This window comes from Rousettus aegyptiacus, unplaced genomic scaffold (assembly GCF_014176215.1).
Source record: "Rousettus aegyptiacus isolate mRouAeg1 unplaced genomic scaffold, mRouAeg1.p scaffold_m13_p_13, whole genome shotgun sequence".
NCBI classification, from domain to species: Eukaryota; Metazoa; Chordata; class Mammalia; order Chiroptera; family Pteropodidae; genus Rousettus; species Rousettus aegyptiacus.
This window is the reverse complement of record NW_023416288.1, coordinates 62,136,909-62,163,439: the sequence shown is the minus strand read 5'-3', so window position 1 is coordinate 62,163,439 and position 26,531 is coordinate 62,136,909. Positions and strand designations below refer to the sequence as shown.

At 37.6% G+C, this 26,531-nt stretch overlaps 1 protein-coding gene and 1 pseudogene across 2 annotated transcripts in view; one reads left to right on the top strand and one right to left on the bottom strand.

The window, feature by feature from the left end:
* KLHDC10 (kelch domain containing 10) overlaps positions 1–25,870 on the top strand; it is a 46,786-nt gene extending 20,916 nt beyond the window's left edge. The window contains exons 2-10 of one of the 2 annotated variants that reach the window (XM_016148715.2): positions 3,810–3,896; positions 16,766–16,987; positions 18,466–18,620; positions 19,769–19,917; positions 21,504–21,588; positions 22,419–22,485; positions 22,932–22,979; positions 24,800–24,939; positions 25,518–25,870. In XM_016148715.2, the coding sequence (XP_016004201.1) occupies positions 3,810–3,896; positions 16,766–16,987; positions 18,466–18,620; positions 19,769–19,917; positions 21,504–21,588; positions 22,419–22,485; positions 22,932–22,979; positions 24,800–24,939; positions 25,518–25,727 (1,163 nt within the window). In that variant the 3' untranslated portion in view covers positions 25,728–25,870. The remainder of the gene's footprint in view (positions 1–3,809; positions 3,897–16,765; positions 16,988–18,465; positions 18,621–19,768; positions 19,918–21,503; positions 21,589–22,418; positions 22,486–22,931; positions 22,980–24,799; positions 24,940–25,517) is intronic. The other variant, XM_016148716.2, reaches the window with a different exon arrangement.
* LOC118611006 lies at positions 6,462–6,579 on the bottom strand (annotated as a pseudogene).
* Positions 25,871–26,531: the final 661 nt, after the last annotated feature.

The following is a 26,531-nucleotide window of genomic DNA, read 5'->3' as shown; positions in this document are numbered from 1 at the left end:
CTAAGATCTTATTCTGTTTAATTTATTAACTCTCTTTCTTTGAGTGTGAGTTCTTCTGTTTGTCATACAAATGCCTCTTTTTCATGTTTGAGTCTTGGTTTTGTGCTCATTCATCTTTATTTGAGAGCCTGGGTTGGCCTTCCTGTAAATGTTACATCTATTTATTGAAGCAGGTCTCCACTGGTTGTGGGTAGAGATGGAATGTGCAGTGAGACGGAGTGTATACCACTACTGCCTGGGGGTTAATATCCACCCAGGGCTCTGTCCTGTCTCTAATCCAAGTGTTTATACTCATTGTTTTTCCCTAGGGAGTGACACCTTTCGTGTTTGATGCCGAAGTTCCCATCTGGGAGCAAATACCGCTCTTTGACCCAAAAGAAATCAGCAGGTGGGAGGGATTGACCTGCTTCGTAACTTCTGTGCTACCCTCCAGCCAGCAATGCTGTAGATTCTGTGAAGTGTTTCCATTCTTCCTGCTGTCTTCCACCTCTGGGCTTGGTTTACTCCAAAGGCCACTTGGGCCACTTGAAATAATAGCCCTCTACTCTAGGCATATAGGATTGCGATTTCCTATTTAAACTGATTCTATCAGCTTTTCATCTTTCAGTGGTTCCTTATAGTTTTAGTCCACGGAGGACATTTCTTACAATTATGGATTTTAAAAAAATGGCATTTGTGTTATTTATGGGGCTTTGGGGAGAGTTTGCTTGCAGTGTGCTCAGCCTGCCATCTTGATTTAGTCACTGACTGTGTTATATTTGTAGTGAAATAAATTTAAGAAGAAGGAGAAAAAAGTTAAATCTAGCAAAAAAAAAAAAAATCAGTGAAATGACTGAAGAAATTGTTTTTGTTTTGAAGAGTAGATGCAACCACAAATGAAGATTGGCAGTTCAAATGTGTAAAAATTAAAGCTTCGGTGAACACAAGTTCAGAAACATATTTGCATGAACTTGGAAAGGCATATATTTGTGATGTTGCTGGTTTCTCTTTTTTTCTGCTCTTGGGATGAATGAAGAAAATGCGGGTTCTGAAGTCAATGCCTACCTTGCGTGAATGATCTGCATAGAGTCAACATTAGTCTATGCCTGTGATAGACTTACGTTGGTTGCCGAGAGAGAAATAGGCCAAAGATGTTTCACAGAGCTCTGAGAAAACATTAAAAAGGATTTTTGATTATAACTTTTGTTTAGTAATATTGAATGTTATTCCCTCAGTGTTATTCTGATTTGTTTTATATTTTTCCATTATAAAATAATAGATGTCATAGAATTTTTGGAAATTATAAGAGAGATGATAGCCCTCAACCCTAGTCATAACCACTGTTAACACTTTGGTGTGTTTCTTTACAGTATTTATTTTAATCATAACTTTAAAACAAAATTAAAGTAATATGCTATTGTTTTTCTTCCAGTCCAAAAGTAATGCCTACCCAATGAGAAAGCCTGGAAAATAAAGACCAGCACTAAGGAGAAAAAAACAAAATCACTCATAATAACTACCCAAAGATAACCACAATTAAAATTTGATGTATATCCTTCCTGTATTTTTCATGAATATATACACTTTTTTCTTTATTAATATGGTGTCATATTCTAGTACTATTTTGTACCTTGCATTTTTCACTTGCAATATATTGTGAATGTTTTCCCATGTTAGTAAATATTCTTGTATATACTTTTTAGTGTTACAGAGAATATGAACAAATTTAAGTATGTTTATTTAGCATACTTATTTAACCATCTCCCTATCATTGGACATTGAAAATGTTTCTAATTTTTTACCATTATAAATAATATCGTAGTGAGTATCTTTGTCCCTACATTTTTCCATGCATCTGTGATTGTTTCTTTAGGAATAAATTCCTAGAAGTGGAATAACTGGGTCAAAGGGTATGTACATTTTAATGCTTTTGGTACATAAAAATGTTAAATTTTAAGCTAATCACTTGTTATATTCTGTCTTGTATTGCTATATAATTGTTTTATGTGTCTGTCTTGTCTCCCTAATTAGAATATAAGCTTCTTGAGGGCAAGGGAAGTTTCTTATACACCTTACGTATCCTTTGACAGTGTGTGGTTTACAATGTTGGACTTATGAGTCATCAACAAATGTTGTATTGATTTAAAAGCTGTGGTTTTTATAGGTTTTTGGATGTCATAAACCTGTAAATCAAAAAATATATGTATTTTGGAGATACCCGTAGGCTTGCAAATGTTCAATTTTTTCCAAGAAAGAATATTTAAAAAAACAAAACCAACTACCATTTTCTACCACCTTCATCTCCTAAAATAAAGAATATTTAATAACAAAATGTTTCTAATCTGTGAAAAAAGGACAGGCTTTTAAATGGAACAGTTTAGCTTTTTAAAAAACTCACTGCCTTGTCCATATTTTTCTCATTTTGTGTTGGCCTGGTGGATCTTCACCTTAGCCTAGCAGTGGTCTGTAGACCACCATTTAGAAACTACTGATTTAAAACATTTAGAAGATTTAAAAATAAACCTTTTGCCTTTTTGCAAAATAAATATTTCTTCCCTTTGACCACAAGTCTGTCTTCTCCACAGTATTAAGTACTCATGTGCAGGTAATCCTATTTTTAATTAGACGGAATTTGTGTATCTCTATGGACAAGGACTACAGTAAACAAACCAGGCCTTGCTAATGAACATTGAAATATATTTCAATTGCCAAACCCAAAACTATACTCTTTCTAAGGAACTGAGACAGGGTGAGTCTGATGTAGTGGAAAGAAAGCAGGTTTTAGAGTCAGATGGCCTAGGCCTGAATACTGACTCTGGCATTAAGTCACATATTTATATCTTCCTCAGAGTGTTTTTATAGCCCCAGTTATAGCAGTTACTTCATTGTAACGTAATTATTTGTTTAGACATCTGCCTTCCTCACAAGACCATGAGCTCTCGAGGGTAAGAGTCAAAGCTTGCTTTCACTAACCTAGAGCCTAGCCTGGAGCTCAAGGCATAGCAGGTGTTTAATGAAATGGCTGTTGAATCCATACAGGATTGTTGTGAGGATCGAGTGAGGTAATACATGTGGATACTCTTTGTAAACTTTAAACTCTATACAAACATTAATTGATTTTATTGCCAAAAAGAGCTATCTTTTGGAGCTATCAAAACTTTGAGCAGAAAAACAATTATCCCATTTAACAGTTTTAGAAGGCCTCATGTTTTCCTTTTAGTTTATAAGAAAACAAGTTTTAATTGAGGTTAGTATGGAGCTAATTTGCTTCCTGGGAAGGCAGATGAATCCCATACTCCCCACCACCAGGCCAGTGAAGTGCCAGGATGTTATTTCATGGTTAAAGAATGGTGCCCATTGCTTTATCTTCTTAACCACATAACTTATAAAGGGATATCAGACCTGGAAGAGACCAGGAGCCTGCATTATGCCGAATTAATTTTAATCACAGCTTTCTTTTTTTTAACATTCACTGACTTTTAAAAATGTCCTAGTTTCTAATCTGTTGGTAAAGCTCATGGTGAATTTTTGCCACAAGATGGCATTGGTGATTATTAAATGCATGTTCTATTGACCCAGAATTCCAAAAAATGGTGCACATAATCGTTTGTATTCTTTGGGAATGAGTTGAAAAGCTTCATCACTGCTTATATATTAATTTAATTTTGTTTTGACTCCCAAAACAGGGTTAAATGCTACTTTGCATCACTTCTTTCTGTATTCAAGTATTGTTTTGTTTTCTGTTTTTCTGTCTTTATAACTACAGTAACTATGTATTATTTGCCATGTGTTGTATGTGTCTGACTTATTGCTGATAATTGTGGTAACAGGTAAGAAGAAAATACGATGGGACCCAGTTAGGAGGCGCTTCATTCAGTCCTGTCCCATCATAAGGATCCCTAACAGGTTTTTGAGAGGTGGGTGATAACTAGCAAGAGATCTGTGCTTCATATGGGTTAAAGGGAAATTTGAATGAATTTTCTAAACTCAAAACTCTGGTTTTTAAAAAATGTCTAAACAGCTAAAATTGGAATAAGCAAAGTCTAGAACTTAATTTTAGGCCTGTGTTTCATATTGACCACCCTGGAATTGTAATTTTAAGTTTTAGGGAGTTAGAAGCACTTAATGTGAATTAGATAGTAGCATCTCACTAATATCATTATTATTCCTCTGTAACCATATTAAAAAGAAGTTTGAATAATTTCTAAAATATGGGTATGGGAAAGACTTTTCTAAGTATGATTCTAAGGAAGAAATAAAAATTAACTTATATGACTATAAAATTTAAAAAATTTTATGTAAATTATAAAAAGGTATAAGGGAAATATTTGTAACAAATGGTTAATATCATGAATATATAAAGAGCTCTTATAAATCAATAGTTTAAAAAAAAATACCCACTAAAAAAATAGGTAAAAGAACTTGACTAGATAAAAAAAAATCAATTCATAAAAAGGGACAATAAATATGAATATTTATTTTCACTATTGTTATAAACATGATAATTAAAATAATAAAATATTTTTACCTATTAGGTTCACAAAGACTAGAAATAAAAATACCCAGTGTTGGCAAGGTTATGGGGAAATGAAGCTCATGTATTGAAGAAGTTGTAAATTCACATAGCTTTTTGGATTCAATTTGGCAATATGTATCAAAAGCCTTAAAAATGTTCACATCCTTTGACCTCGTAATTCTTACTTTTAGAAATTTTGCTTTTCTTTTATTTTTGATTTTTTTTCCCGCAAAACATACTCCATATGGAAAAAAAAGAAAATCTTAGGAGAGGGTTGAAAACTCTGGTTCCCATTATTTCTAGATAAAACAAATTGTCAGACAAGCATGCTTAATGTTATAATTTAAACTTTATTAAATTATTTGTAAGCCAGGATATCTGATTTTGACTGAAGAGATTATTTAAAAAAAAAAAAAAAACTAGGAAAAAAATCTTGCAGCTGCTATAGATGTTTCTATATCTATACCAAACCTATTTTTAGCAGCCAAGCTCCAGAGCATGAAAAGAATAAAACCTAGCTTAAATGGGCCAAGATAAGATACTTAGGGCAGTGTGCCACCTTAAATAATTTTATTGATACAAATTAAGAGGTAATTTTAGCGTTATGTGGCAGAAAAATAATTGTGCTCATGTGGCCAAACAGGCACATTTAATTCTATAACATTTTTTTTTCTGTTTATAAATTGCAGTGTTCATTTATTGATTTACAATGAGAAAGCTAATTTGGGCTGACTAAATTTAAGTATAATTAAGAAATTGTTTAATTAGGATATATAATTCAATATAATATCAATTTTGTACAAATATAAACAAAAAAAAACAAAGGAAATAGTGAAATAATGTTATATCTGGCTGGTGGGATTTTGTTTTCTTTGTATATTCTATGTTTTTCAATTTTATTAATCATGGAAAACAGATTAGCACAGGTAAGTCGTATACCTTTGGTTGTCTGGTAAGCCCTAAACCGCCTCAAACATGGCTGAGGAAGATGGTCTCTGGCAGTGCTGAGAAGAGCGAGGCGGGACTAAGTGCACCACTAGCGAGCAGTGCCAAGATCGCCAGCGACTGCCTCTAAATCAGTGGCCTCATCTTAGTTCTCACCTTCTTTGACCTGTTTTGTAGTGTTTGATGCTGTTGACCACCTGCACCTTCTTAAATTTTCCTCTTCTTTTGGGTTACTTTACTGTACAATCCTAGATGTTTTCTTCCTACTTCTCTGATTGTTCATTCTGTTTTCTTCACTAGCTTCTTTCTTTCCACCCACTAAAGGTGGTGGGTACTGCTCAACGTTCTGTCCTCTCCATTATCTCCTTGGTTATCTCATCAGCCTTCACAGACTTAACTACCTTCGTTCGTTCGTGTTCGTTCATTCTTTCATTCTTTCAGTATTTCTTGATTGCCTCTTAAGTAATAGGCACTCTGCTAGCTCAGTGATCTAGAAAATAGAGAATCAGGTAAAGAAACAATTACAGAATAATTTGAGCGTAATTCTTTGTGATAAGTGTCCTAATGAGGTGGCATGGTATGGGAGCATACTGAAGAGGTCCCTGGCCCAGCTCGTGGAGAGGACAGAGAGAGAGGCGTGGCTATCAGGATGACTTTTCAGAAGAGATGTATTCAGAAGAGGTGTATTTAAGGGCTGAATGGGGTGTTAGCAAGGAAGGGTTGGAATATCTCAAATCATAGGTACTAGCCCACTTTAGTACAGGCAACTAGGCAAAACGGCGTGGTCTTTAAGAGAACTGTAGGAAGTTCAGCTTAGTGGGAGAGCGTGGAGAGAATAATCTGGAGTGGACCCAGCTCAAGTGGGACATCACTCAAGGGGAGTTTTCTGGGTTTTGTGGTGGTGGTGTTTTTTTAAATTTTATTTGTTTGTTTATTTTTAGGTGAGACAACCCTTGGTTAACCTCACAGATTGCAAGGACTTTATCAGTTTACAATCCCTAATTTTTTTTTTTATTTTTTATGCCTACAGTATCTGCTCTTCCTGGGTGGTCTCCCATCCAAGTACTAACCAGGCCCAACCCTGCTTACCTTCCAAGATCAGATAGGATCAGGCTTTTCAGGGTGGTATGGCCGTAGACTCTGTGTGTGTGTGTGTGTGTGTGTGTGTGTGTGTGTGTGTGTGTGTGTGTGTGTGTTTTAAGTTAGTGAAGAGATTTCATTGAAAGACAAGTTTTGAGGTTGTTATGACCATCAAGGAGAGAAATGATGGAAGCCGCACCTGAGGCAGTTGTGGTAGGAATAGAGAGTGGGGAATTGATTTGAGATCTGAGGAAGTGGAACTGGATGAGACTTGATGGCCGATTGAAGAGGGTGGAGGGCGGGCATCGAGAAAGCTTCCAGCTTTCTTTGTGGACCATTGTGCTCATCACCAGGTGTTACATAGATGGTTAGAGGAACAGACTGAGGGAGAAGATGAAAAATTAAGTTTAATCTCCCTGAACCAATAATAGTGTATTCTTGAACGCTCAGTCTAAGTTATTTCCGGGGGAGCCACCTTGGAAGGCCCATCTCTTTGTCCTGATGGCATCCTCTATGTACCTGCCTGTATCATAGCACTTATCACACTGAATTATAGTCGTTTACTTGTTTGTGCCTGCCATAGACTGTAAGCTCTGTAAGGGCAGGGACAGTGGGATAGTTCCTTTCATTTCTTTTTTTCCAGTTTGCAGCACAGTACATGTGATAGGTATATCCTACGCATCCAGGTTGACCGGAATTGTTTATAAGCCACTGTCAGGGAATAGGATGGACTAAAATTTTAGTACCTTCTCAACTTCTCTCAGGTGGTGGTGACAGTAAACTAATAAGTTGCTGAGAACATGAAAATGCCGTTGGTTAATGTTTCCTTAGATTAAAAAAAAAAATCTATACTTTTGAAATTTCCACTTTCAAGTAATGGGAATCCTACCCACTACCTCTACCAATGCTGATTGAACACAGTTACATAGGGCTTGTTTTCTGCCACTAGAGTCCTTCACTAGATTCTGCATCTTCTCTAAAAGACATTTCTACCAATTAAAATCATGTGGTTTGAAAACAGTACTGGTGTAGTGAAAACAATGAATTTCCATTACAAAATGATGGACCGAACACACACATTTACCTCTCCATACTTCTCAGATATCACTGAAAATGACAAACAAACACGAAAAAAAGATAATTGTATTGAAAAATGGAAGAGAGGCTTTGAAGCCAGATGACCTAGCTCTGAATCCAGGCTCTGCCATTTACCAACTTTGTGACTTAGAGCCAGTTGCTTATATTTTTTGGCTTCATTTTCCTCATCGATAAAATTAGGATGCTGATAATAGTACCTGCCTCCTAGGGTTGTCATGAGGATCAAGAGAGATTATATAAGTAAAGCACTTAGAAAGAGTTTTTACATTTAGCCAGTATTTTGCATTTAGCCAATTAATGTTAGCTGCCATTATTATGATCGTTATTATACCAAAAAATTGGAGGAATTTTGGGGTTATAGAAAGCAGAATTAAATAATTGAGAAACCAGAACAAAATAAAATACAACTGCAAATAGATGCTCCTGCTCCATGCTGGAGTCCAGAGAATTTCTTAGCAGGGCCCCTTTTCTGAAACTCTGAGCCTGAAGTCAGCAGACACAGGGTGAAGGAGCAGCTTGGGGGCAAGTAGAACATCAGGGCAGATAATTAAGGGACTGTCTCCAAAACGGTTATGTCCCCTATGTCTCTCCCTTCATATAAAGAGCTCTGGCCATGGTATTGGTTCCCAGGATAAAGCCATGAGAACAGCTCTTCAAGCATAGTTGGGGATTGGCTCTGGAGAGGGTCAAACAAGCAGTGCTCTCGTGGACTGGGATTGGAGAGAAGGTGGAGGCCAAAGCAGAGCTTTAGGTAATGGAGCTACAACAATAGCGTGGGTGCGAGGGTCAGAATAGGGGTGTGGAAAAGAAAGGGAGCTCCATCAAGATGGATGTATTAAAGAACCAGACCATACCATCAAAGTTCAGCCTTCCTTATCTTGGCAGTAGTGAGGCTAAACTGCTTTTTCTCCACTTCTAAGAAAAACCTGTCTGTCAGTGTACCACTTACCTGCAGAGAGCCACGGTCAGACAGATCTCCCGTTTGCGGGTTTAGAGACCGAGTAACAGCTGTTGGGGAAATCCATATCTCTTAATGCAACCGCATTAATGCAGTCCTTACTAATCAGTGCAGTCCTTCATTTATTACTGTGCATAGGTGATCAGGGCCCGCCAGGCATTTGAGGGAAACTGGACTTGAAAGAGGACGACTAAGGTGAACAAGTAAAACAGCTGACAATAGTGGAAATGGAGATAACGAGGAAGCAGAATGGAACTTTAGGAAGTTCTGATCATAGGAGACTTTCTCAGAGTCAGGAATTGGATTCATAAATAAAAAACCAACTGCCATGGAGAAAAAGAAATGATTAAAAGAACTAGTTCTATACTGATGACTTGATTGCTGAAATCAAAATGCATTTGGAGACTTAAATAATAGGCTAAAGACCAATTTTTTATGAAAATAAAGTAATTATACAGACCATAAAGCAAGAGACCAAGGAAGAAAGTACATGAGGAAAATTATACTTTGAGCATTGATCTCAGTGATCCAGTATCCATTTTATAGAGTTACAGAGGGAAAGACAGTGGAGGGGAAAAAATAAATAAAGACTATTTCCTTGTGTTGAAGAGAGACTCTGAGTTTCCAAGTTTAAAGGGCCCACTGAGGAACAAGTTTAGAAAATGAAAACACAAAAAGCATCTATCTGTCTCTTATTGAACTGTTTACGATTTCAGAGATAAAAGGGCAGGTTACATGAAAAGGCTCAAGACTACGAATCAGGCTGGTTGGATTTCTCAGCTGCAGCCTAGTTTTCCTTCAGTGTTCTGAGTGAAAAATATTTTGAAGACAGAGCCGTCCCCAGCCTCACTAATGTTTACATGTTTAGAGGGGAGTCAAAAGAAATAAGAACTCTGAAAGTTTATGACACATACCCTTTTTGAGAAAAATTAATTGAAGTACTCCCAGTAAAGTGAAAAACAGATCTAAGAGGAAGGTTTGGATGTAAGGACAGTAGTGTACAAAGAAACCAATAAAACGTAGAGGTGTATCTAAATAAAGGGGCTGTGAAACTTAGTATAATTGTTAAGAAAAGATTTCTAAATATATAGAATAATATAAATATATATATATGTATATGTATGTGTGTATGTATGTATATAACATTCTGTAACTAACATTTTAGATGGTTTAACATTCTGTAACTAACTTTTCAGAGTTGGTGGTAGGGATAAAGTAAAACTGCTGAAGATCTTTTTTGTTTTAGAATTTATATGTGTAGTATGTGCTTATTAAAATTCAAATCATATGGAAATATATAAGGTGAAAAGCGAATGTTTGTATCTCAAGCATATATACAAATTTGTATAGATCAGTGAGAAAAAGACATCTCAATAGAAGAATGTGTAAAAGGCTTGAGCAGGCACTTGTCAAAAGGAACAATCCAATTGGTCAGTAAATACAAAAAGGTGCCAAACTTCATTAGTAATGAGAAATGCATATCAAAACCGCAGTGAGGTAGGTTTACAAACTTACCAGAAGTACAAATTAAAAAGACCGACAATACCAATACTAAGTATTTTGTAAACAATAGTTATGCCTTATCTAGTAAAGATAAAGATTTGCATACATGACAACTCAGAAATTCCATTTCTTGATTTATAGCCAACAAATGTGGGCCCCTGTGCACCTGGAAACATATACAAAAATGTTTATAGCAGCATGAAGAGCCACTAATAGATTGTGGTATTTATTTACACAAAGAAATACTATTTGGTAATAGAAATGAACAGACCACCTCTACTTCCAGCAACATGTATGAATCTCAGAAACATTATGAATGAAAAAGCCCAGAAAGAAAACATACTATATCATCCTGTACAAATGCACTTCAAAACTAGACCAAAATAAACTGTTGTTTAGGGATGCATACCTAAGTATAATAACCCTATTAAAAGAAAGCAAGTTTTATGATTTCCGTAAAAAGAATGGTAAAAAAAATTCTGTATCTTTCACCCAAACTCCCCAAATGTTAACATTCGATCACCTTAGCTTTGTCCTGCCCCTCCTCCTCTGTCTTCCCTTCCCTTCCCTTCCCTTCCCTTCCCTTCCCTTCCCTTCCCTTCCCTTCCCTTCCCTTCCCTTCCCTTCCCTTCCCTTCCCTTCCCTTCCCTTCCCTTCCCTTCCCTTCCCTTCCCTTCCCTTCCCTTCCCTTCCCTTGCCTTCCCTTCCCTTCTCTTCCCTTCCCTTCCCTTCCCTTCCCTTTCCTTCCCTTCCCTACTTTCTATACATAGTACGTATATACATATGCATATACATATTGGTTTTCTGTTTGAATCATTTGAGGGTAAGCTGCAGACATTACCCCTTTACCCCTAACTACTTTCGGTCTGTTTCTGAAAAAGTTTTTTTTTTTTTTTTTTTATGCAACTGCAGAACTAGCACCCAAATCAGGGAATTAATATAATTAACACCATAAATAATGGATAAAGTTAACACTAGTATCTAATTTATAGACTTTATTTCAGATTTTGCCAATTACTCTAATAATGTCCTATGTAGTAAAAGAAAATCCCACATCCTGTGTTGTAGTCGGTTCTTGTGTATCTTTAGCCTTTAGTTTTTGAACAGTACAGTCTAGTTATATTGTGAGATGTTCCTTAGTCTGGGTTTGTCTCATGTTTTTTCATGATTACATTCGACACATGCATTTTTGGCAGCAATATTACTAGAGTAATAGTGTGTTCATCTCATTGCACACAATGTTGATTCGTCCCATTACAGGTGATGTTAGCTTTGATCACCTGGACGAGAAGGTATCCACCCAAGGGACTTTTTATAGATTTTAATAAACTGATTCTAAAATTCACTGCAAGAATAAATGGAGCAAAATAACTAAGAAGTTTTCGTAAAAGAATAGCACAAAGGGGCATTTGTCCTACTAGATGTCGATAGATACTAAAGCCATCATAATTAAAACAGTGTGGCAATCAATGGTAGAGGAATCAATAGACAGTGGAACTAAACAGAGCCCAGAAGCCCATGACAATGTGTGACTAGGTCGAGTGTGACAGCTATCTCAAGCATGCTTTGCTCAGCACTTGAAAAGGACTGAGTCTGTCAAAGCAAGTTTCTTTTATTGCTGCTATGGTAGACAGTAAGAGTGCTCTGCCCTGAGAAGCCAAATCCTTACATGTGCATCTCATACAGAGTTTGGAGTCCCTGTGGTAGGAGATGCTTACGTAGCTAAGAAGTAATATTGTGTGCTGGTGTAAATGGATTGCTTTGGCCTGAGCAGCTTGGGAGTAGTAAAATGTTCTGCCTGCTGGTCAGGGGCTCAAGCCAGCTGGCTCAGTCTTCTTGGGCCTTCCTATCCAGGCTCCCGGGTGTACAACAGAAGACCTGTCTTCTCAGGTAGAGGTCATGGTGGGTTTTAGATTTAGAAATAAGTGACCAATTTAAATTAAACTCAATTTATCCTTTAGGCTATTTGCTATTTATAACTAGTTACTACTTTTAGCAATAGAGGTTTTTATTTTATTTTAAAAGAGCCTCCCCACAAACGTTTGATAGCACAATCTAGAGGTGGCTACATCTTATAATAATAGACTCATTAAGCAAAAATGTGTTGTGCTACTTTTTTGGAAGTTTTTGTGTTTAAGATTCCATGGTGTCACTTTATATACTGATTGTGTACATTCTTAAAGAACAGTAGATTTTGTGTAAAAGGTGACTTAAACCTGGATATTGGAGTTTTTCTGATTCTTCTCTATAATATGTTAATTTAGTAGATGGTGAAGATGGCATTTCAGTTTAGTGTAGAAGAGACAGCTCTCCATAAGTGGTTTAAGATAATAGCTTATCCATTTTTAAAAAAAAAAATAATTAGAGCCTTACCTCATACAAAACACAAAAATAAGTTCTGGATGTATTCAGGTTCTGTATATAAAAATCAGAACTATAAAATTACTAGAAGTAAATGAGTATTTTTATAATTTTAAAATGGCGCAGAAATCAGTGAAATGTAGTACTCTCCCCTCCCCCCCCGAAGATTGAGAAATTCAGTTACACAAAAACTTCCATATGTTAAAAGATACTATAAAATTAAAAGACAAGTAGAATGGAAGAAATATAATAAGTAATTCTACAAATCTGTGAGAAGACAATCCAATAGATAGAAAAAGGGGTAAGGGATATATATGATCAGGCAGTTCCCCAAAGAAGAGATACAGATGGGCCAACAAACTTGTGAGCTAGTAAAAAGCAGGAAAGTGCAAATCAACCTGACACCTGTTTATACCGAATTCATTGGCACAAATTAAAAAAGGTTCAAGAGGGCATGAAAAAATAGGCATTTCCATACACCATTGCTGGGGGTATAAATTGTTCCGGTCTTTTAGTGGAGCAACATGGCTCTATAACAGTAGTACATCTGTAACAATTTTAAGTGAATATTCTATTCACTTAAACTCTATTTCCAGAGATACTCAGACACTTGGCTATGAATCTACATAAAGGAAGCTTTGTTACAATATTATTCCTAATATGAAAACCTTGACAGCAGCCTAGTCATCTGTTACCTTATCTCAGCTAGCTTCTTCCTTTGGGGTAGAAACTAAAGCCCACTTCCCTGGTTACCATAAGTTCCTGCTTATTCTCGGGTAAAGAGCAAGTGTTGGTGACGTGGTGAGCTCATGGAAGGGAAGATGGCTCAGACATCACAGGAACACTCTAGTCCACGATTCCCTTCTGGATACTCAGAGTTCACCTCTGAGTACTGGTTCAGTTTTAATTTTCAACTTACACATTTTTCTAATGGGAATTCCTAAATCAAGTAACCTAATTCTGTGGGTGATTTTATTAGGAGCAAGTAATTTTTAAGAAGGTAGGATTTACACGTGGAGAATTTAGGGGAGGATTCAGAGAACTACTTAATCTAAAACCCAATTTCATTTTGGTCAAGGTTGATGAGCCTATACTATATCCCACATAATGAAAATTAATTCTTACTCTCTATGGCATTAGCCCTGACAAATGCCCATGATTTATTTAAAGTAAAATTTGGCTTTCTAATATGTTAGTCACTCTAGGGCTATAAATATGTATGTACAAAGAAATCTCTAGTTACTGACTAAAGAGAAAGAATTACCTCTTTACTCTGAGCTATAAGACTCCTTGACAGGATGTTTAATATTTATCAAACATTGATCAGATGCTCTTTACCCAGCAATTTAATTTGCATAGATAATGAAATTATTTACAGAAGCCAGCAAGTGAACCACACCAGTGCTCTTTGATACAAATATTATGTGATCCACAAATTTAAAAAATTCTGTAGCTATATTAAGAAAATCAAAGACAGATGCCATTAACTTTAATAATATGTTTATTTAACATATTAAATATCATTTCAACATATATTTAATATAAAAATAAGTAATTTTACATTCGTTTTTGGATACTAAATCTTGGAAATTCAGTGGGCATTTTACATTTAAAGCCACTCTCAGTTGGGACCAGCCTCATTTCAAGTGCCCAGTAGTCACGTGTGCTCAGTGGGCACTGCACTGGACTAAACTATAAGCTCCAGAAGTAGTAATGGTCTGAACATTGTATCCCCAGCACCTATCACAGTACCAGGTACATAACAGGTGTCCAATAAAGTTTTTGGTTTAATGAATGAATGGATACATATAAAACTGTCTTTTTACAGACTCCTCAACCTTTAATCCATGTGCATTACATTTGTCACAAAAATAGATGGTAATAAACTTATCATAGAATGTTTTCTCTGCTGTACAGCCAGCCATTTAGAGAAAATCCTAGAATATACGGTTTGTCTTTTCATGTTTGCCGAAAAGCAGTTTTAAAAATTATCCATTGGCTCCAGGTAATAAAGCAAATGGCATTACAGAGATTCTTGGAGTTTCCATCTGTTGACCATAGCAGCTCTACTTGTTTTTAAATTTGTCTTGCTAATTCTTAGAAGCATTTGTATTTTGAGGACAAGACCATTGAATAATTCAGCCCCTGTACCTAAAATCATATATCTCTTAAAACAATAATGTTAAAGTCCACTGAGAGCTGTACACTGTTTTGATCATCCCTGTCACTGTTTACTTTGACTTGAAGTTCAAATCAACAAAACTTCTACTATCTGTTATATATCTCCAACTGTTTTAGGTGTTGTGGGTGATACAGGATAATTGTTATACATGATCTTTGCCCTTGAGAAGCTTATAATGTATTTGGAAAAGAAAAATAAACATTGACAAAATGAGTAGAGAAAAACTAAGTTTGTAAATTTGTTCAGTGTTCGTGTGCCTTAGGCATGGTGGTGGAAAAGGTAAATATGAATACATCCTTCTTCCTGCAAATAGCTCACAGCTGTCTGGAAATTTATGTACATATATATATTACATATTATATATACTATGTTAAACTATTTATTGGCGTGTATATATCTTTAATTAATTAATCAATTAATCTGTGAGGTATAGGAATAATATTCCCTTACAGAGAAGAGGACGCTGAGACTCAGCGAGGGTCAGTGGCTTGCTCCAGGTGGCAGTTAGGAAGAACCTGGATTCAAATCTAGATATTTGTAGGAGCCCTTGCTCTTTCTTCCACACCAAACTTTCTGTGTTTCAAGATTCCTAGAAAGAGAAATTGAGTTCTTCACTTAAGGTAAATCACAGCCCACAAGTTGTTTCCTACCTGATTATAGTTTGCCTGATGTATTCATGAATTTATATAGTTATCGTGTAATAACCGTATTAATTGTACACGTGCATCCTAGCATTTGAGTAGTAGGGCACTAAGCTGTAAGGGCCTAGAGTTTTATAGACGAGAAGAAGCTGCGTGGGCTAGACTCGGAGGCATTTCCTTAACGAGGCATCGAAGGGCAGGAGACCAGGCCAAGGTCTAAGGGAAGGACTCTGCCTCCCAAGCAGAGGGACGAACTTAAACAGGCAGGAGTGTGAGAGGTCAGGACGAGGCTGTGTGGTGAAAGGCTCAGTCGCTGGTCGAGGACTCCCTTCTCGAGCAGTAAGGAACCATTAAAGACTCAGACAAGGCTGACAGGTTGGACTTGAGCAATTCAATGATTCATGGTTGGCCGGTTGGTTTTTCACTTTCTCTAGATCTGAGTAATTTCTTTTCAGGTATTATTTAAAAGCAAACCCTAGGAAGTGGGATTATGATTTAAAAAATACACATTAGATTGGCAATAAATGTTTGTTTATATAATAGATGTTTATTAGGTGTCCAGCATTAACATTAATTAACATTATACTAATATCTACTCATATACAAAAGTAGATAAGTCTTCAGGGTAACAGGCACCTATAGGAGCTTCTTATTTCATCCAACATATATTTAAGCATCTTTGGTTCTGCATCTATGTAAGGGTCAGTGTAGGGTTCATATAAAAAATTATAAGGATAATAGAAGTAATATAAAGTTTCGGGGTATTTTTTTACTCTAAAATAATCCTGAAATAATTTTTAGTGAACTAGTCGACATAATTTAAACTTCAGAAAGCTTTCAAATATAACTTACAGAAATAGCTATTCTTAGTGTAAAGCTCTTAATAGGATGAAAGATGCTCTTTGAGATATATGGAAGCTTTTTGTTAACTCTATAATGTCAGGAGTTGTATTTAAATTCTACATTTTGCTATACTTTGAAAGCCAGTTTTCTTTTTAAGTGTATAATTATATACTGTGGAAAAATCATAGATTTTATGTGTGTGTATTTTTATTTATACATGACTCATTCACATTTGTGATTATATTTATGTAGTTTTCTAATATTTTCAGTTTAATTGAGTTGGCCTGTATTTTTTTCTCCTCTAAGGAAATAAGAAAATTTGTCTTTATAGCTTTTGGATTATTAAACCCCTCCTCCTTGAAAATTCCAAGTTATCAGCCATTTTCTTAAGTTATAATGCTATTTTGTCTCCCTTGGGAAAAATCTTTTTACAGTTATCAAAATCTGAAAGTAGTCATATGAAATAGAAACGGAGACCAGCTCCTTAAAATCTTAAGTAGTGCATGTGAATGTCTACAATAACCTAAGCAAATAAAAAGTACATCCATGTTATAAACCTTCCCAGATACCCTTTTAAAGCTAAAATGATTGTTATGAAATTTTGTTTGTGCTTTTAATCTGCTGAGCCATCTGTGGAAACCTGTCCTCTTCTCTCCTAGGCCACAGACCTCCACCAGCACGAAGTGGGCATCGTTGTGTGGCAGATAATACCAATCTGTATGTGTTCGGAGGTTATAACCCAGATTATGATGAATCGGGAGGGCCCGATAATGAAGACTACCCTCTCTTCAGGGAGCTTTGGCGGTATCATTTTGCTACAGGAGTATGGCACCAGATGGGCACAGATGGGTACATGCCACGGGAGTTGGCATCCATGTCACGTGAGTGCGAGCAGTCCTGAACTTTTGACTTCATTAATGAAGTGTCTGAGAGGTCTGGTTCCGTGTCACAGGTTCTTTGCTAATAATTTGCAATAATACTGTAATATGATTAAATCCTGTTAATGGATAGACTTTTTTCTACAGTAATAATATGGCATCATGATTCAGAATCACTTGGGAGTTGCACAGGCCTGAGTTTGAATTTGGCTGTGTACCATTTACTTGCCAGACGATTTTTAGCTTCAAGTTCCTTTGCTATAAAATGGGGTTAATAATACCTCAGAGGGTTCGGCATAAAGTATCATATATGCCAGGCAGAATGTAGTATAAGATCAACAAATGGGGTGTATGACAGTGGTAATAGTTATTGAGCAGACTACTTCACACATGGTATTTATTTAATCTTCAGAACATCTCTGTAGGTACTGGATTTATCGCCATTGTACAAACAAGGAAACTGAGCCTTTAGAGAATCCCTCGGGCTGTGGCTAAGGGTGCAGGCCCTGGAGCCAGGCTGCCAGGGCCCGAATCCTGGCTTGGCAAGGTGTTTCTTAGGAGGCCTCCAACAAACGATTTAACTCACTCACCACTTCTATTTCATTGTCCGTAAAGATGGAGAAAACAATCAAAGTTCCTACTTCACAGGGTTATTGTGAAAATTAATTTAGAGAGATTAAATAACTTTCCTGAGGTCACATGGGAATTTCAGCTCACCTCTCACTGGCTCCAGAGCCCATGCCGTTGACTCATAGCAGTTGAAGGATTGGTTAAAAAAAAAAAAAGCCATGGAGATAATACAGTAGCACTGTTTTGAGAGTATTTGCCATCAGAGAGGGAAAGAAGGTATGTGCTAGAGAGAGAGAGTGTGTGTGTGTGTGTGTGTGTGTGTGTGTGTGAGAGAGAGAGAGAGAGAGAGAGAGCGAGAGAGAGAGAGAGAGGTAGTGACAGGATGACAGGAGCAGGAGAGAGAGAGCGAACACTAGTTACCAGCAGGACATTGGTATCTCTTTTTATCTAGTGGTGGGTCGAGAAGACAGAACTCAATTTAAAATGTAGAGATCATTCTTCCCCTGGCACAGCCAGGAGGATCCCTTTACCCTTCTTCCTGAGTCCCAGTAAGGTCTCTGCCGAGGTGAAGGTGATGCTTCTCCTCCCTTGGCTTTGTCTTGAGTGGCAGGGGCGCCCTACAGTTCATGTCATTCACTATTGTTATTCACGGTATTTCATTAACTCCACAAATAGGTACTGAATACATGTCACATACCAAACAGCAAGGTATGTGGTGCAGTCCAGGTAGTGTGGACTAGACCTTTTCCTGCGGCGCTCGTGGTGGTTAGCTGGTTAGCTGTCAGTGGCGTCAGCTACCTGTGCGAGCATTCAGGCGGACACCTTTCGGTTTCCCAGATGTTCTGGGTTTACCCGGGAACACATTTCAGGTCGCCAGTACATAAATGGAGTTTGTGCTTCTCCTTCCCCAGTCGTGCTGCATGGAAACAACCTGTTAGTCTTTGGAGGTACAGGCATCCCGTTCGGTGAGAGCAACGGCAATGATGTCCATGTCTGTAACGTGAAGTATAAGAGATGGGCCTTACTCAGCTGTCGGGGGAAGAAACCCAGTCGTATATACGGACAGGTACCAATCCATGGCTGGTCATGGTGGATTTACTTGTTTGGATTTTTCTGGTTTTGGGGACAGTGTCAGAATCTTTATGTTACTATCAGTTTTTTAAATGGAGAATAAATTCACTGTGGTTAATATATGATTTTTCAGTTCTGATGTGAAATTGTAATTTGTAACTCCGGTTGCTTGCCTTCTGCTTTCCCTTTCCCCCCTATTTCTAATCCAGTTTAGGTTTATGATCTAGACATGTGCAAAAGTTTCTTTAAATGTCAGGACCCTACCCCACCTCCACTCACACTCCCCAAAAGATATTGGGCTACATATGGTCTGGGTCCGAACCCTGGGTTTAGAGTGATATGATTCTTCGAAGAGCTTTCTGACCTAAGTAGCAAAGTAAATGACCCCCCTGCATGTGGTTAAGATCCGAGGTGAAACACAGATTACCTAGAGATTAGTTTCCAGTTAGGTTCCATTGCTTCAAACCTAAATCTGAAAAAGTTATATCCAGAAAGATAGGGTACAACTCACCGTACATCAGAGACCCTTTGAGAGTAATGGGCTAAGCTTAAAAAAACATTCTTTGGCTTCTTTCTCACCTAGCTGGCATCAGGACTAACAGCTTCTAAGTTATGTGTGGAGGTACATGCTGGGTAATTCTGTATGCCACCACAAGATCCATGTGAACTCTGAGAAATAACCATAACACTGGCCTCACTTACTCTGAAGGAGAGTCTGGTAGAAAACGTCGAGTTTTGGGGACCGCGAACTCCAGATCTTACCCGAGTGGCTTATTTTCATGTGGCTCCTTCTTCCTGAAGGCATTTTTCTTCAGACTGCATAGAAGAGAAGGAGCTTTCCGTGGGAATGCTCATGTCCATGATCTGTTAATTCTTTCGCTGGCCAGGACCCCTACGGACCCAAATCCCTTGCCTGTCTAGTTAGAGCTTGCTTTCCAGTTGGGCAAAGGTTTACTTTTCTAAAAACAGTTTCTGTGTTCTCTAAAATCTTCAGTCCTTTAAGGGTGTGGTGTTTTAGAAGGTTAAAAAAAAAAAAAAGAACTAGAAAATTTCGTAAAACCTGATTTTGGGGTATCTAATAAGTTTGCGGTCTTTAATCAAGTGTTAACGAGTCCGTCCTATTCACCTTCCTCCGTTTTCCAGGCCATGGCTATCATCAACGGCTCCCTTTATGTCTTCGGAGGGACAACTGGCTATATCTACAGCACAGACCTGCACAAATTAGATCTTAATACCAGAGAGTGGACACAGCTGAAACCAAACAACCTGTCTTGTGATCTACCGGAGGAGAGGTGAGGTTTTAGGAGGAAAGCATGTTTATTCCTTACTACGATTTGACTTTTTTCATTGGTAATATGGTTTGAAGAGAACTCTTTGGCCCAGTTAAAATAGCTGACTGCCTATTAGATTCCAGTCCATCATCATCATGATAAGGGAATGATTTTTCCCTCTGAACTACAGAGTTTTTTTCGTGTTATTCTTCTCATACTTCAGTTATCCTATAATAGAAAGATAGTAACACTTTGAAAAGAAAACCAATGGTAACAATTGTAATGAAATTTCATATTACAGGCAAAACAATAACTTTCTAGTTATTTTTTGATTTCCCTTTTTAACTTGCATATTAGGATTTTTTGCCTCATTTGCTCACAGCTGCATCTCCAGGACAGGGCTCAGTGCCTTGCCCATAGTGGTCCTCACTGAATGTTGATTGGGTAGATGGATGAATGGATGGATGGAAGGAAAGAGGGAGGGAGGGAGCATGGCGGGTGAGTCCTTCCTTATAAATGCTCTATTAAATAACCAAATACCATGATTCTCTATAGTTGTCTTCTAGTAGCAGTTCTAGATCTTTCCTAATAGCAGTTCCCTCTTCTTAGAATTAAACTCACTGGAAAACTTAAAGTCATCTTTTGTCCTCTAGTTTAAAAGCAAATGTAGTAAACAATTTTTTATTCATTCTGTTTAGACTAATCCAGTATCTCTTCGTTGCCTTTAAACAAAATGGTATATAAGTGCTAAGGAAGAATTTATCTTTATTGTGGTATGTTAGTGGGCTGACTGTTACAGAACTATTGTGAGGGGACTAGAGAGATGGACTGTTACTGGAATAATTTTGATGAAATATATTTTATCAGCACCAGGGCCTTCAGGGAAAGGAGGAAATAGATTAAGTTTTCAAAGCATTTTCACATGGTTGCCTTCTTTGAATCATTTTATGGACATATTATAAATTGTTCCAGCTTGTAGCTAGACTGCTTGGATAAAAGTTCTGGTAGGCGTTTTACATTGTATTCACAGTTTAATGCAGAATAATTTTTCTGATATCTTTGTATCTGTTAAATCAGTATCTTAATTTGAACACCCACAGTCTAGGGTTTCTAATTAAATGTAGGCAGATCACTTTTTAAATCTCTATTCACTTCCCCCCTTATAACAGAGTTATCACAAAAAGATTATAGCAAATCTAGAAAATACAAATAAGCAAAATGAGGAAAATAAACAAAATCTAAACTCAGCAATAACTAGGGTTGAAATTTCAGATGTAACCTTATGGTCATTTTTTTCACGTGTTTGTGAAACCGTACATTTTTAATGGGGCTGTAGCCCGTCTGCTTTTATAGAACAGATTTTTCTTTCAGTTAATGACATGGAGCCATGTTCTCAATATATTAATCATTCTCTGTGCCTGCATTCTTAGTGGTTGCATATAATCCATTTAATGTATATTCTATAATTTAACCAATTCACTATTATTAAACACTTAGGTTATTTTTGATAATTTATTATAATAATGATGCAATAAAAAACCTTGTAGCTAAATCTTAAGTAGATAATGTTTCACTTAATTATAATCATATTTTATTGTGTATTTCAGATACAGACATGAAATTGCACATGATGGGCAGAGGATTTACATCTTAGGAGGTGGTACTTCCTGGACAGCTTATTCTTTAAACAAGGTATATTTTAAAAAGAGAGAGAATAGAGAGAAGCAAGATAATTCTGTTACTGTACATACTTTAATATTTGGAAAGGTTTTTCATCCACACCTATTGTATGTTAAATGCTCTGTATAATACAAGGCTAAACTCTGTGCCCCTGGCACACTCTCCAGTTGACAGCATTGTCACACACTGAAATTACTTTGTAAGAATTATCCCCTTTCTCTGGATGAGGAAAGTGACTAAAAGGAAGCTATAGTAGCTCGAATGGAGAAACTAATTTGAATTGGAACAAGGATTCTCAAAATGTCACATCCCTCTCATCCGTGTTGTGTATCTCAAAAGGATAGGCATTTTTAGAGCTACACATCACTCGCTTCAGGAAGGTGGACTCAGAGGGGCCCTTATTCGTCCACCCCTGTGGCATCTCCACATATGCAGTCCGGCGGAAGCTGGAGGGAGCTGCGTAGCTCCTGGTCTGCTCTGGATCCTCAGTGGGCTTTTCAGTTGTGTCAAAACTGCATGCCCATGTTTTCTGACCAACACTTGCTTTTTTCTGTTATAAAAGTGAGACACGTTCATTGTAGACAATGTGGAAGTTGCAGAATCCCAACTTTTTTCATTTTTTTCTGTGATTTTTAAATATTGAGATCATGTATGTGCTTAATTTTCAACTGTTTCATTTAATGTTTTGTCTTACATTAGAATTAGCAATGACCACAGAAAAGCGAAGGAAAAGAAGACTTTAAAACAAAGAATATGTATTTGTACAGGCTTGTTGTTAAAAATATGGTTTTCTGGCCAGTTAACATTATTTGTGTGTATCTTCTTTCTCTTCTCTCTCCAAGATCCATGCATACAACCTTGAAACAAATGCATGGGAGGAAATTGCAACAAAACCCCACGAAAAAATAGGTAAGTTTGTATCGATTTGTTTATCTTTAACAAATGTATTCCTTAGCCCAGTTATTATTCTTCCTCAGCAACTGAGCAGAGACTTTTAATGGGAATTACTTAATTCTGTGGACATGGGGAAATATGGGTGGGTTAAAAAGTAGGCACTGAAATCAAGATCCGCCTGTTTCTTAGTGAGGCTCGGGAAAGTCAACAGTAACCCCTGCCCTCCCCATCCCACCTTGTTTCTCTGCCGCCTTAACGTTGGTTGTACCGTTATGATATGGCTCCGGCTGGCTTTATGCTAGTGCAAAATAAGGGAGGATTGGAAGGACTATTCAATGTTTGCTAATGCAACAAAGGGACTGTTTTAAGTGAGTTACTCATAGTATGTCTTTGCTGTCACTTTAATGTTATTTTCAGTCTGTCTGTGAATAATGAAATTTCTGTGTTTATGTGTTTGGCAGGTTTTCCCGCAGCCCGAAGATGTCACAGCTGTGTTCAAATAAAAAATGGTAAGGATTCTAAATAACTTTCTCGCTTCGTTTTTGGAAGTTAGATACCAAGGATGTCTTATTTCTTAATAATAGATCTTTAAAAGAGACATAACTTTGGAAAGAGTTTATTTCTAGGAGTTTGAACTTAAAGGGAAATTCATAAAGTTATGCTTCTTCCAGCAGTTTCCATAAAGTAAACTGGTGTGGTGTTTGGGTTCCCTCGGTCAGGAGGGAACTCAGAAATCGGCGATACACAAGCTTTCCTCGTACTGCCTGATCTTGCAGTGCCCACCTCCGCAGGTGTCTGTGGTTATGGTGGTGAATACTGACAATCTCGACATGTAATAGAGACCTCAGTGGACATTGTACTGTGACCACTAAAATTGTGCTAACTCCCTCAGCGTGTTATTTTATAGTTTATTCTTTTCTCTGTCTGATACCAAATGGAGCTCTTAGCTCTTTGTTTGGCCATATTACAGCAAAGGCACTTGTATGGCTTCAGAAAGCAACTGCAGCTACTTTATCTAAGTGTGATAAATGGCTCCTCTTTGGGTAACTTTTATGTCTCTTAATTTACAGTTTGTTTTATAGTTTGATATAGTACCTTAAATTTTTTTCTGGGAGGAAGTTGTGTATAAATGAGTTTGATAGCCTGTATCCTTTCAGCAGCTTAGTTCAGATTTTACTAGGATTATGCTGCCATTTCTAGTACAGTGGTTCTTTTTATTATGCTTCTACTTTTTGGATAAGATTTATAGATAGTGGCATTCATTGTTCAGCTTTGCCTCTCTAAGAATGGAGCAGTACTTTTTTTGAATCCTAGCCAAAAAGGTTTCTAGTGTATTTTATGGTTTAATTAAGTATTGACTTGAACTTGATCTAGACCTGAATTAAGACCTCTATCTAGTCATTTGATTCTTTGAGGCCAGGCTCCATACTAATGGAATTTAGCCTTAGTTCTGGGCATTTAGTTTGAAGATCCGCATAGCCTTTGTTGCAAGTTTTCTAATTAGTTATAACTAATTGCTTAAAAAAAAACAACAACAACAACAAAAACTTTTGATTTGGGAAAGGTTTTATTTCTGACAAAAATAGCCACACAGATCAAATGGGGCTTTAGGCTGGCCTCTTTGGGCTGAAGAAGGCTTGGAAGACTGTCTTTCGTGCCCCCAGGCTGAACGTTGTAGTGAAGGTTTCTCCTCAGGTGAAATGTCTGCATAGAGAACATTTGTCTCTGCGGGCAGATAAATGTCTGTGCTTTCCAGGACGTTATTTAAAAGATGAGTTTGTAAACTGGTGGCCTGCAGATGTGTTTTGTTGAGCTCATATGTGTGTTAAAAATCTTTGAATTAGTGGCTAACATCTAAAAATCAAAATGTTTCATTTTTAAAGAAATCCAGATTTCAAGCCTCTCTTTAAAAATTGCAAGATCTGGCAGTTGCTGACCTTAAGTCCTGCGTGGCATCGACCAGCCAGGGCTGCATGACCATCTCTGCCTTCCCAGCCCGTGCACTGCTGCGTGTTCCCTGGACCTCCCATTTGTTTCTTTTCCCTGGACCTTCTCAATCATTCACTCTCTGTGCCTGGCAACTGTAGGGGTCTGAATTTGAGAACCTGGACGTAAAGCCTCCTTAGAGGCTTGTGTTCTTACTCTTAGCAAATAGTGTCCAAACTCAACTGAGGGATGAGATGGCAGCAAGAGAGGCCCGCCCAGCTGAAGTCCCCTGCGGCATGGGGAAATGACCGGTCCCAGGTCAGCTAGCCATGTGATCTACGACACATGCTGTAGCCATGGCTCATTTCCTTCATGTGATCTTGACTTTCTTTTCTTTTGATAGATGTGTTTATTTGTGGGGGCTACAATGGAGAAGTGATCCTGGGAGATATCTGGAAGTTGAATCTGCAGACTTTTCAATGGGTAAAGCTCCCGGCTACCATGCCAGAGCCCGTTTATTTTCACTGTGCAGCTGTTACACCAGTAAGTTCTTATTTTCCTATCTTCCTTATGTAGTTGCAGATGATAAAGGAGATCTCTTTAGAGACATTAGCAAGAAAAAAGATTCTGATATTAGCAAACCTTGGATTAAGAATGTGTTTTTAAAACTTTCTTCCAAAGCTAGTTCTTGTGAAAAGAAGAGAAAACCCATCGTATTCAGGTTTATAAGCATAAATGTAAAAGGAATGCTGTGTGTGGCATTCAGGCCCGAACGGCAGTGCCCAGGGAGCTTTCCTGGGGTGGCAGAACAGTTCTACCCCATGATGCTGCATCTTTGAAGATCCTGCTAATTTTTGGAATGCAAAGACCTTGATTTTCATGTCTGTATTCCTAGTTTGGGGCACAATGGATATGTAATCGAATAGTCTAATGTTTATTGAAGTTGTTGTCGAAGTAAGAAAACATTTCTAGTTATTTAAACCAGTCTTGATCCAGGTACTGTGTTGGGATTGGTGAGAAATTTTTTGTCTCACCTCATCTCAGTTCAGCATACTGTGGATTTTTTTTGCTGAATCTTCAGCCATTTGAATTTATCCTCTTTGACTGCCATTTGTCCATAGGCTGGTTGCATGTACATTCACGGAGGAGTGGTGAACATCCACGAAAACAAACGGACTGGGTCACTGTTTAAGATCTGGCTTGTGGTACCTAGCCTGCTGGAACTGGCGTGGGAGAAGCTGCTCGCGGCCTTCCCTAACCTAGCCAACCTCTCCCGAACACAGCTTCTGCACCTTGGACTCACACAGGGACTCATCGAGCGCTTGAAATGAGGATTTCTAGACTGTTCATTGATACTGGAAATGTTAATTTAAAGAGACTCCTTTATTTATGGGCAGTGTAGAATGTGCCACAGAGAGGATTGGTTACCCTGCTCAAGGCCTTATTCAGAAAATACATCAGATGCCTTTCTGTACTCTGGTTTTAAGTTTATGGAATCTCACTTTCCCTTGTGCTTCTTTTTCTGCTTCTCTCCCACCCACCCCATCCCACCCCACCCCACCCCACACACATGCTCACATGCTCCCTCTTCCTCGATGGAGTTGAGGGAAAGTCTGAAAGCACCCTAATGTCATGGATCAAGATAAAGAATTTTTTAAAAGAGCTCAACATATGACCATGTCAGCCAGTGCTCTATAAATTACAGCAACACCATCCATGGAAACTTAAACCAAATTAAAACAGAAGTTTCAGTCCCACACCAACAACAAGACGTTTGGGGATAGGACAAGAAGGCTAACTTTGAGAACCCTGCAGGTTATATGTAAAGCTAGACGTTTGACTTAATTGTGTTCAAAGACACACCTAATCGAGTCACTGGATCTAATGGCAGCCGTGATTGACGTCTTGCTGCGTAGATACACAAACCTAAGTTTTGATTTTGGTCAAAAAAGTTAAGCAGCTCAGCAACTCTTAATTAGCGATTTCTTTTCTCATCATCATGGTGCCAGCAGTGGTTAGAATCGGCTTGTCAAAAGACGTGTGTGCGTGTCGTAGTCGTGCTATTTATTGTTGCTCTTAGAAATTATGACACCAAGAACGTTTCAGATCAAGAAACTTGTGGTGGTCAGAGTCCT